The sequence below is a fragment of the Lolium rigidum genome, chromosome 2 (assembly GCF_022539505.1).
Source record: "Lolium rigidum isolate FL_2022 chromosome 2, APGP_CSIRO_Lrig_0.1, whole genome shotgun sequence".
Taxonomy (NCBI): Eukaryota; Viridiplantae; Streptophyta; class Magnoliopsida; order Poales; family Poaceae; genus Lolium; species Lolium rigidum.
Window position 1 is genome coordinate 237,740,944 of NC_061509.1, and position 9,671 is coordinate 237,750,614.

Below are 9,671 nucleotides of genomic sequence, written 5' to 3' on the forward strand. Positions count from 1 at the left end.
GTCGTGGTGAACAGCCTGAGTACCAAGAGACGCGTTGCCGGCGCTGCACCATCGTCATCGTCGCTGGAGCATGTCGAGCCTGGCCCCGCCCGCTATCCACAGTTCCACACTGATGCTGGTGATGAGAAATTTCATAGGGCTTAGGCGACCAAATTCATTCCCATCCAGTTTGCGACGTCCACGAATCCTCAATCAGTCAGGTAATACCTTACACTTTAGGGCACCAAGAATCTGAATAGAACAATTTCTTGTTTGCTTGTTTGTGTGCTTATCTGATGCTTGGATGTGTCTTACAAAATAGGGATTTGGATAGGATTAAGGGAAACAACAGTTTGGCTTAATCATCGGGGTGTTATGCATCTTTTGCATCAATTCTTGTCAGATTCAGAGTTCGCTCCCGTGTATATAATCTATATGTACACGGACTTCAGATTTTAGTGTCATCACAAACAGGGGACATTTTTTTTAGACAACAGGCCTTAGGCCCTGCTTTTTTATATAAAAGCTGAAAACAGAAATACAACGTTTCGGAGATGTTTGCAGCACGCTACACATCCAACAACATGATACTGGGACGCACCCAGAAACTAAGAACACCAAGCACCTAAAGATAGGCTACCAACAGAACAAGCCGACTCCCCCAACAAACAGGGGACATACCAGAGTAATATCATGTTCTTATCATCATGCATAGAGATAAAGTTTTAGTAGAAATCAGCGATGATATTTGAGATAACATGAATGAGATCTCTAGTCCTATATACATGATGATGAGAGGTTACAAGTAAAACATCCGTCCATTCAAGGAAAAATTGTAGTTCGTTTACTATGTGAGTTAGGAAGTGTTTCACAACCGGGTTAGATACCAAGGGACAAACACACTTTCCTGTAGAAATGCATATTGCTGGGCTAGCGCAATCATCTAAATGATTTCATCAACCATGGAGCATAGATACTGCCTGCTCGCATCCAAACCTATTTGCTGATTTTCATCACCTTGTATCAGTTTGGCCTTTTGAGATTTATCTATAAAGCGAGATAAAATCCTGTTTCAAAACATAGTGTGTTGACTTAAATAAAACATCTGCTTGAATGCACAAATGGAAAGTAGTGAAATAACAGAAAAGAAGTGTCAATCTACAAACTAGAACTACATAGTTCTTGATGGACATAATAATGGACATGGATGAGGAAAACGAGTCCAGCACTAAACTGACATCTATCTCTCAATACAAACTGTTGACAAACAAACATCATTACATAATTTTTATGAAGAGACATTTTATTTACATAAAAGTTCGCATCAATAAGATACAACACAATTACATGGATATTATACCTAAGGAAACATGGATGGATTTTTTTCTCGTCGACTGATGCATATGGCATTCATTATATTACTACATTATTCAAGAGTTATTACTTATAGACTTAAACTGACTGGACAGAGCTGGTTCTCTTGTATATGCATATAGGTTGCACGCAAGCAAAAAAAATAATCTAAATTGACTGCACGGAGCTGGTTCTCTTGTATCTTACAAACAGATTTCCTTTTGGCTTTGCCACGTAATTGCCCCAGTCTGTCTCTGGGAAAGGAGAGATCAATTCGAGTTCAAAGTTCCTTAGCAAATGGCTCCAAATCAGCTTAATCTGCATGTAAGCGTAGGCCTCGCCGGTGCAAACGTGCCGACCACCGCCAAATGACATGTAAGATAACTTGCCTAATGCTATGTCCTCTTTCCTTTCCGGGCCAAACCGACGCGGGTCATATACCTGAGGGTCCTTATAGATGTAGGGAAGATTATTGTTGACTAGAACAAGAGTTGCTACGGGGTGGTCTGGCTCGATTTCATACTGTTTGCCCTCTCTGGTTTGCACCGTGAAGTGTGTATGTGCCTTGCGGGCTAGCGCCAACGCCGGAGGGTGCATCCTTAGCGTCTCCTTGATGCAATTATGAAGTGTCTCCATCTCCATGACAGCACTGTAGTCTAGCCCGTCCTTGTACTTCTTGGCGATTTGTTCTTGCTCCTCAATGGCGGCTGCTAAGAAGGTTGGGTGGCTGAGCAGACAAGCTCCGGTCCAAGTGCTGGCGACAGAGCTGGTATATTTTCCAGCAAATAGCAAGCTTATGATCAATCCCACTACCTCTTGTACTGATGTAGAGCGGCCGTCTTTGTACTTGGAGTCGATCAATCCCTGCAGCGTGTCCTCCTCGACTCTGCCAGACCTCTTGCGGGACTCCACCACCTCAGATAGTATTTCGGTCAGCCTGATGCGCGCTCTGTCACGCCGCCGGTTTGCTGGAGTTGGGAGATATGGAAATAGGATGCTACCCAAGCTCATGCCATTTCCGAGCTCAGTAAACAGCGTGGTGATCTCGTCAAACATATTTTCCCGGACCTCTTTTCCGAGGAAACATCGGCTCGCGATCAACATGAGTACCCGCTCAAACTCAAGCTTTAAATCAACGATGCCCTCTTTTCCCCATTTGCCAAAGTGGCCCTGCGTACATCCAAACAAGCAAGTTTGTAAAAAAAGAAAAAGAAAATGTTTGCGTCATGTATACTAGGAATTAGGCAGATACTAGCTAGGAATTAATAGTCGAGACAGATATTGCAGGGTTTGTTTTCTACGCACCTCCACTTCTTGTAGCATCTTAGAAACATGGCCGGCCAATCTGGATGGCCGGAGCGCTTCAAGGTGAAATCGCTTTTGCTCATTCCGAGTAGCGACGTCGACGGCGTAAGCAATCGCCAAGCCAAACATGGGCACGGTGAACTCGAAGAGATCCCCGTGGCTGATCTCGGAGTCCAAACCTTGAAAGAAATGGGTGGTGACTTCTGGCCCAGCCAAGAACGTCATCTTCAGCCCAAAGGGACTGACCATGAACACGCTGCCATACCTGGCATATAGATGATTGAACACAGCAGGCATGCCTTTCTTCACAAGGGTGGGTATGAGCGAGAGGAGAGCGGCATCACTGACTAGAGGTGGAAGCTGAGTTCCTCGATACCTTGCTCTTGAGATCTTGATGGATAGCACAACGATGATAATGGAAACCAGAGCCGCGGTGCCGCACCACCACCAGGTACTTGGGAACTCCATGGTTCTGCAGTATAGAAGTTTGTTTAGGAGAGAAGCGCGATGCTCCTCTCGTGGATGGTCGCGTGCTATATATAGATAGATAGAAGAAATAAGGCAGTGAGTAGTGCAATAGCCTAGTAGATCTCTCACGATTAAATTTTCCTTTTGATGTGGGGGATCTCTCACGGTTAATTGTGTGCTCATATAGGACGACAGGATAAGGCTAGCTAGTGAACAAACTGACTGATATAATTGTGTACGCATATAGGATGACGGGACAAGACTAGCTAGCAAACAAACAGACTACCCGCAAAGATAGAAAGAACAAACAGAATGATATGATTGCGTGCAGATATTTGACGACAGGGTAAGCCTAGCTAGCGAATGAACTGACTGATATGCACATGGGCGAGGTCGGCAGTACTGTATGACCAATAATTGATGTTGATACCCGTCCATTTGGAAATAAGTGAAGCAGTTTTATTTAGATACGAGTGTATCTTAACGCGTTTCAGTGTATAAATACATCCATATCTAAGCAAACTTGAGTCGGTTATTTTCGATACTACACCATGCCACTAACGGCCACGGGTAGAGCCAGGGGAGGGCAGGGGGAACCTTACTATATCAACGTTGCAGACATGCGTTACAATTTTTTTTAAAAAAACTGAAGGCCTCTCAGCCCTGCTTTAAATTAATAAAGCACCAACAGAACCATACATAGTCGAGATACATAACAAGCAAACGCTCCCACACAGCACAGTGCCAACACACAGGTCCCCAGACCTAACATAAGCTAAGGTTCAAGATTCAACAACACATGATAAAAGGTTCATCACAACATCTAACACCATCCCCCTGATACATGGCGAAGATGAAACATGGCGACATCAGGAGCCCGTCGACACCGCCAGATCCGCATGCATCCGCCATAGAGAGTCCATCGCCGCATCCACGAGTCCTCTATCCTTCCACTTCACCAGCATCCTCCATTGCTGCATGTAGATGATGTTTTTGAACAAGGCATCAGCCGGTTTGCCAATAAGAGCACCTTCCATAGTTAGCTTATTATGAATATTCCATAAGACCCAAGCTAACGCCGCGAAGGAGAACCAAACTACTCGTCTATACGCCCCAGTCAAGCCATGAGAGATAGCGAGGAAATCTCCTGCCCCTGCAGGGTTCCAAGAGCAATGCAGGAGCTCCCTAACTCCCGCCCATAAGAAACGTACCAAGGAGCATTTAAAGAAGATATGGTCGCAGTCCTCAGGCTCACCACAGAGTGTGCAAAGCCCATTAGAAGGGCCTCTCCGTTTGGCCACCTACATAGAGCAAGACAGTTTGCCCCAAAGGAGTTGCCACAAGAATACCCTTATCCTAGGTGGCACCCTCGTCCGCCAGACCTCCCTAACGTGCGTGACCGCCGCTCCCTGCGACAGCCGGCAGTATAGAGACTTAGCAGTGAAATCGCCACAGTGAAATCGCCAGAAGCCTCCAAGCGCCAAGAGACCAAGTCGTCTTCAGCGCTGGCCTGGGTGAATCCTAGCTCCCTAGTGAGATTGTCCCATTCAACCGTCTCAGCAAGGGAAAAAGGACGTCTAAACCACAAGCACCAACCCGGGCCATCCCTAGCCCCCAACACCGTAATAAACGGTGAGTCCCAACAGCTGAAAAGCACCGGATACCTGTCCCTGAGCGGAGAGGTGCCCAGCCACCAATCAAGCCAGAAAAACGTCCGCTTCCCATTACGGACGCTATGCTTCGCGCCAAGCTTGAAGTGCCACTTGACTCTCTGGATTGAATTCCAGAATTGCGAACCCTTGGTAGGCACCAGCGGCGAGAAGAGGTCATGCTCCCCAAGGTACTTAGCTCTAATCAGATCAGCCCATAGCCCGTTTGCATTGTGGTAGAGCTTCCAAACCCATTTAAGCATGAGCGCAATGTTCATATGCCTAGTGTTGAGAATGGGCCGGTCCTGAGATTTGAGGGGCCCGGGGCGAAACTTAAATATGGGCCCCATAATACAAATATCATAATTAATAATATTAATATAGTTTTATAAAATATTAAGGTTTTTAAATGCATCCAAGAACACCATTGCTACCAAACAATTCATACATGTTTTGTTTAAAACCTTTTAGCATATTTAGATATGAATGTATGTCCATATCATTCTTACCGATTATAATATCGACTCTACCTGAAATTATGATTTTTATTTTGGTGCAGATAAGCAGTACGATTTTAGGGGGGGGGGGGGCGATTTCATTTTTTTCCCTAAACAGTAAAACATGTGTAGATAGATCTAATTTTGTGCAATAAATTAGAACTAGAGGGAGTAGAAAACTTCATATCTTAACATGAAAAATATCCGAAAGTAAATACACAAATGTGAATACCAAAATAAAATTTTATCCAAAATACAATATATTATTCAAATGAACTATTGACGTTCGTAGAAATTGAGTCTATGTATTTGTGTAAACAATCAGTTGTCCGTGTTCCCAAAAATGAAGTTTATGTATTTGTGTAACATCTAACCTTGGAGGAGTGTACAACAATTAGAGCAATCCCTTCAGAAAAAAAAAAACAATTAGCGCAATCGAGTAAGGATGGAAGCCATGCGTTTATGGTGTCCTGCTATCTCCAAGTGGGTCTTGTGGCCATAGGCCCAGAGTCATCGCATTGGCCCCTACCCATTTAAATACCTGATCGCTGGTAGACATCAAACGAGAAAAAGCCCAAGCAAAAGAAAAGATTGCCCACATCGCAGCCCACTAGGAAGCGAAAGCTGACCCTTCGTCCTCTTCCTGAATCACACGAGAAAACCTCAGACTTGCTCTAATGGCGGCTCATCCCTCGCCACATGTATTAGGTACCTAGCTAGGGCCCCCTTGGCCTTGGGGGCCCGGGGCGGCCGCCCCTCCCGACCCCCCCTAGGGCCGGCCCTGAGAATACCCAAACCCCCAACCTCCTTAGGCCGGCACACCGTTGCCCAATCAACCATGTGGTACAAAATAATTTGGAACTTGTTGATGCTTCTGATTTCTCCATGCAGAGCAAGAACAAGATCAACAAGCCTTGCAGCAGCGGCTCTCACACCTATGCAAGGATATACACTTAAATCTGACTTGCTTATCACAGGTCCAAAGGTGTTTGATGCCTCCTGGAAGTGTAAGAAAATTCCAGGGAATGCAGGTTTGGTGGCAACAGGAATTGGAGTTTTCATTCAGTACACAACTGATGGACAGAGTTTCAACATCATGGTGCGAGCTTCGGTACCACTTGTTTTATTGGTTCTGGAGGCTGAAGCCAAGGCTTTGTTACTAGCTGCACAAATTTCTGGGAATCAACAGGTTTACCTTTCTGACGGACAACAAGCTTCTAGCCAAGGCTGTGGCGAGCAACAGGCTTGAAAACGACTACGTGATACCAGACATACCCTTGCTCAACTACTTTTTTTTTGAATATCCTTGCTCAACTACTTGAATACTCATCTAGGTTGGGACTATATTCAGGGTGAAAACCTAAGATCTTTGGTCGGACGACGACGATGCTGGTACACTGTTCTCTTTTTTGAGGCGTCGCTTTTGGAGAATCTGTTTTTTAGGTGTTGTCACGGTGGTGGTTGTATTGCTGTTGCTAGGTCTGGAATGTTGTAGCGGGATTTTTATTTCTTAGTTTTTTTTTACTCTTTTTTGGATTTATGCATCCCATACTGCCACTAGGGTGGGGCGTTGCTGCAGAGGCTAGATGTAATTAGTATCTTTTAATATTAATATATTCCCTTTATCTAAACAAGGTTACAAAGCCAGGTGTTCTATATTAAAAGAGACAATCCATGTTGTACTTTGCACTTGAGCTCAATGAAGTTGGGCCCCTGGCTCCCTTCCTTGTTAAAGTAAAACTAGATAAAGTTTAGCTTTACATTTTGCATGCTTGCAGACATGTATTTAGGGCTGGCGAGTGTGCGAAAGCCCTATGAACTAGAACGGAGGTAGTACTTAACTAGAGAGTACGTGCTACTCAATGCGCTTTTATATATAAGATGGAACTAATTTAATTAATAATTTAATCAACAAAATATAAGTTTATATGTCACCAAAAGTATACCACTGTGTTTATATTTAAACGATTATCTATTTTACGTTGAATCGCTGGAGATGGCTAAGACATCCTCAACAGCGAGGTAACTCCTTAACAGCGCGCGTGACCGTCACCTGACATGAAGCATTGTCCTTTTGTTCGGAGGTTTGGCTGCCACTTCTACTTTTTTTTGAACAGAGGACGGTCCCGGAGGACCTAGAAGCTTTCATCATCGACAAGTGGTGATACATAGACATACAGGACCAGGAAAAGTAGAAAAGTACAAACAGGTCCATATATTTTGCTAAAGGACCCTAGATCTAAATTTGGGAACGCAATTGGGTCCAACTCCTTCCTCACCACATCGAAGCATCACAACACAGTCAAACGAATCACCGCCGGGGACAAGACCACTTGGGGTGAGACATCGGGAGCGCACCGAACTGGAGCAGAGGGGTCTCCATCTTGGCATGGCAGCCTGGAGGTTGTTGTTCGCCTTCATCCGTCGGTCGAAGAGAATCGAAGCCGACGACGGAGGTGGGAACAGTCGCCTCACGACCATCAGGTACAGCAGCCAAGGAAGAGCTACTGTGTATATACTCCCAGGAGGTGCTTCATCACTCCCCTGTTGCAAATCCCGAAAGCAGCTGAAAGAACATCTCTCACAATATGTTTTGTGTGTTTGATGTCAATGTATGTGATACACTAATGTTTGATGAAGTGGTGCAGGGATTATATAGATACATGTATATGAGTGACTTGTGTGGAAAAACGAGTCAAAAGGAAGCTGAAAAAGTATCACCAGGCCGGATAATCCGGACCGGATATTTGCAAATATCCGGCCCCCAAAATTTGGCTAAGGACCAGAGGCGATGTCGCTCAGTACTTCCCTGGCATGGGGCCGGACATTTGGCCGGTTTTCCTCCAGGGCTGAATTTTTTGGGGAGGCCGGATTATCCGGCCCCAACTTAGGCCGAATTATCCGGCCCTCGAAAGTCACCAACGGTTGGATTTTGAGAGGGGGTATTTATACCCCCCTTCTCCTACCTTCCTCCTTGCTCAATCATTGGAAAAATTCTGCCAAGCCTCACCACCATTAGAGCCACCTCAAGAACTCAAGATTTGCAAGATCTCCTCCCTCACCCAACCAAAGCTCTTGATCTTTGGAGATTCGAAGGAGAAGACACCGATCTACATCCTCACCGAAGCGATTTACATTTCCCCCTCATATGCTTGAGGGCTCTCTTGCTAGTGTTCCTCTTTGGATCCCTAGTTGTTTATTGTTGATGTATTGTTGTTGATTGTTGTGTTGTTACAGATATGGGAGCCTCCAATTTGGTTGTGGATGTGTGCCCCAAGAACCTTGTAAAGGTCTGATTTTCGCCTCGTGGAAATTCCTTAGTGGAAGTGGGCTAGGCCTTCGTGGCGTTGCTCACAGGAGACCTGAGTGAAGCCTTCGTGGCTGTTGGTCTGGCTTTCGTAGCGACCACACTCCTCCGAACGTAGGCGTACCTTCTTGCAAAGGAAGGGAACTACGGGAATCAACTCCGTGTCTCCGTGTGCTCCACTCTCGGTTACCTCTATCCTTTATCTCCTCTATATATTGCGTAGCCATATCTTGCTTAGTCGTTGACCTTGTCATATAGGTAAATTCACATAGTTGCATATCTAGAGAATTTACCTTTGTGTCAAGCCTAAATTGAAAAAGAACTTAAAATTGGTTAGCACCTATTTACCCCCCTCTAGGTGCGGCATACGATCCTTTCAATTGGTATCAGAGCCTCGGCTCTTATTTCGGGCTTAACCGCCTAAGAGTATGCCGGATGAAGAACACTCGGAGGGGGCCGCAAAGCCGGTCTCCATGGATGATCTCAAGTCGGTGGAAACATCCTTGAGATCCGCCATGCAAACCCAAATGGAAACCTTGATGAAAATGTTTAACGACCGCTTTCCCGCGGCTCCCCCCCATCATCCCCACCGAAGAGGAAAAGGACAAGGGTACGTTAGGAGAGGGAGATGCTTCGACATCACCCTCCTCTACCAATCCCTTGAATGGTGATAACTTAAACACTATCAAACCCCCCTTAATTCTCCTAGGGGAACTAGTGGAGGTGCTAGCTACAATCAAGTGGCTCCGCCTTTCCTATCTCCCGATATCCCGGTTCCCCATCCTCGTATAAACATTCGGGGCGACCCACCTAAGTTTAATGTTAAAGATTTCAGTACATGGCAATTTGAGTTTCGTTCTCATGTTCGCAGTGCCTCCAATGAACTTTGGAGAATCATCTTGGAAGGCTTCAAGCCCTACAACCCCGTCAAGTTGACTAGAAGAGAAACGGTTGATAATCAACTCAATGACATTGCCTTGCACATGATTCAAACTAGTGTGGGGACAAAGGAATTGTCTCGTGTTCGGAATTTCACCACCGCCAAGGAAGCTTGGGATGGTTTGGCCGCTAGTTGCATTGGAAGTGATAGCATGAGAAGGAACAAGTACAATT

General features: G+C 45.3%; 1 protein-coding gene across 1 annotated transcript; it reads right to left on the reverse strand.

Annotated features, from left to right (window-relative positions):
• Positions 1 to 1,264: 1,264 nt before the first annotated feature.
• On the reverse strand, positions 1,265 to 3,305 carry LOC124693158 (obtusifoliol 14-alpha demethylase-like). Its single transcript, XM_047226621.1, has 2 exons — positions 2,638 to 3,305; positions 1,265 to 2,502 (listed from the first exon to the last, which is right to left on the reverse strand). Exons 1-2 carry the CDS (start codon positions 3,286 to 3,288, stop codon positions 1,501 to 1,503), a joined length of 1,653 nt encoding a protein of 550 aa, XP_047082577.1. The 5' UTR covers positions 3,289 to 3,305; the 3' UTR covers positions 1,265 to 1,500.
• Between the last annotated feature and the right edge of the window lie 6,366 nt (positions 3,306 to 9,671).

Excerpts from the sequence above, each read along its gene's own strand:
- LOC124693158 (XM_047226621.1), bottom strand. The coding sequence starts at position 3,288 with ATGAGCACACAATTAACCGTGAGAGATCCCCCACATCAAAAGGAAAAT. Across the intron at positions 2,503-2,637 it reads AGATGCTACAAGAAGTGGAG|GGCCACTTTGGCAAATGGGG; the intron begins GTGCGTAGAAAA and ends GGATGTACGCAG.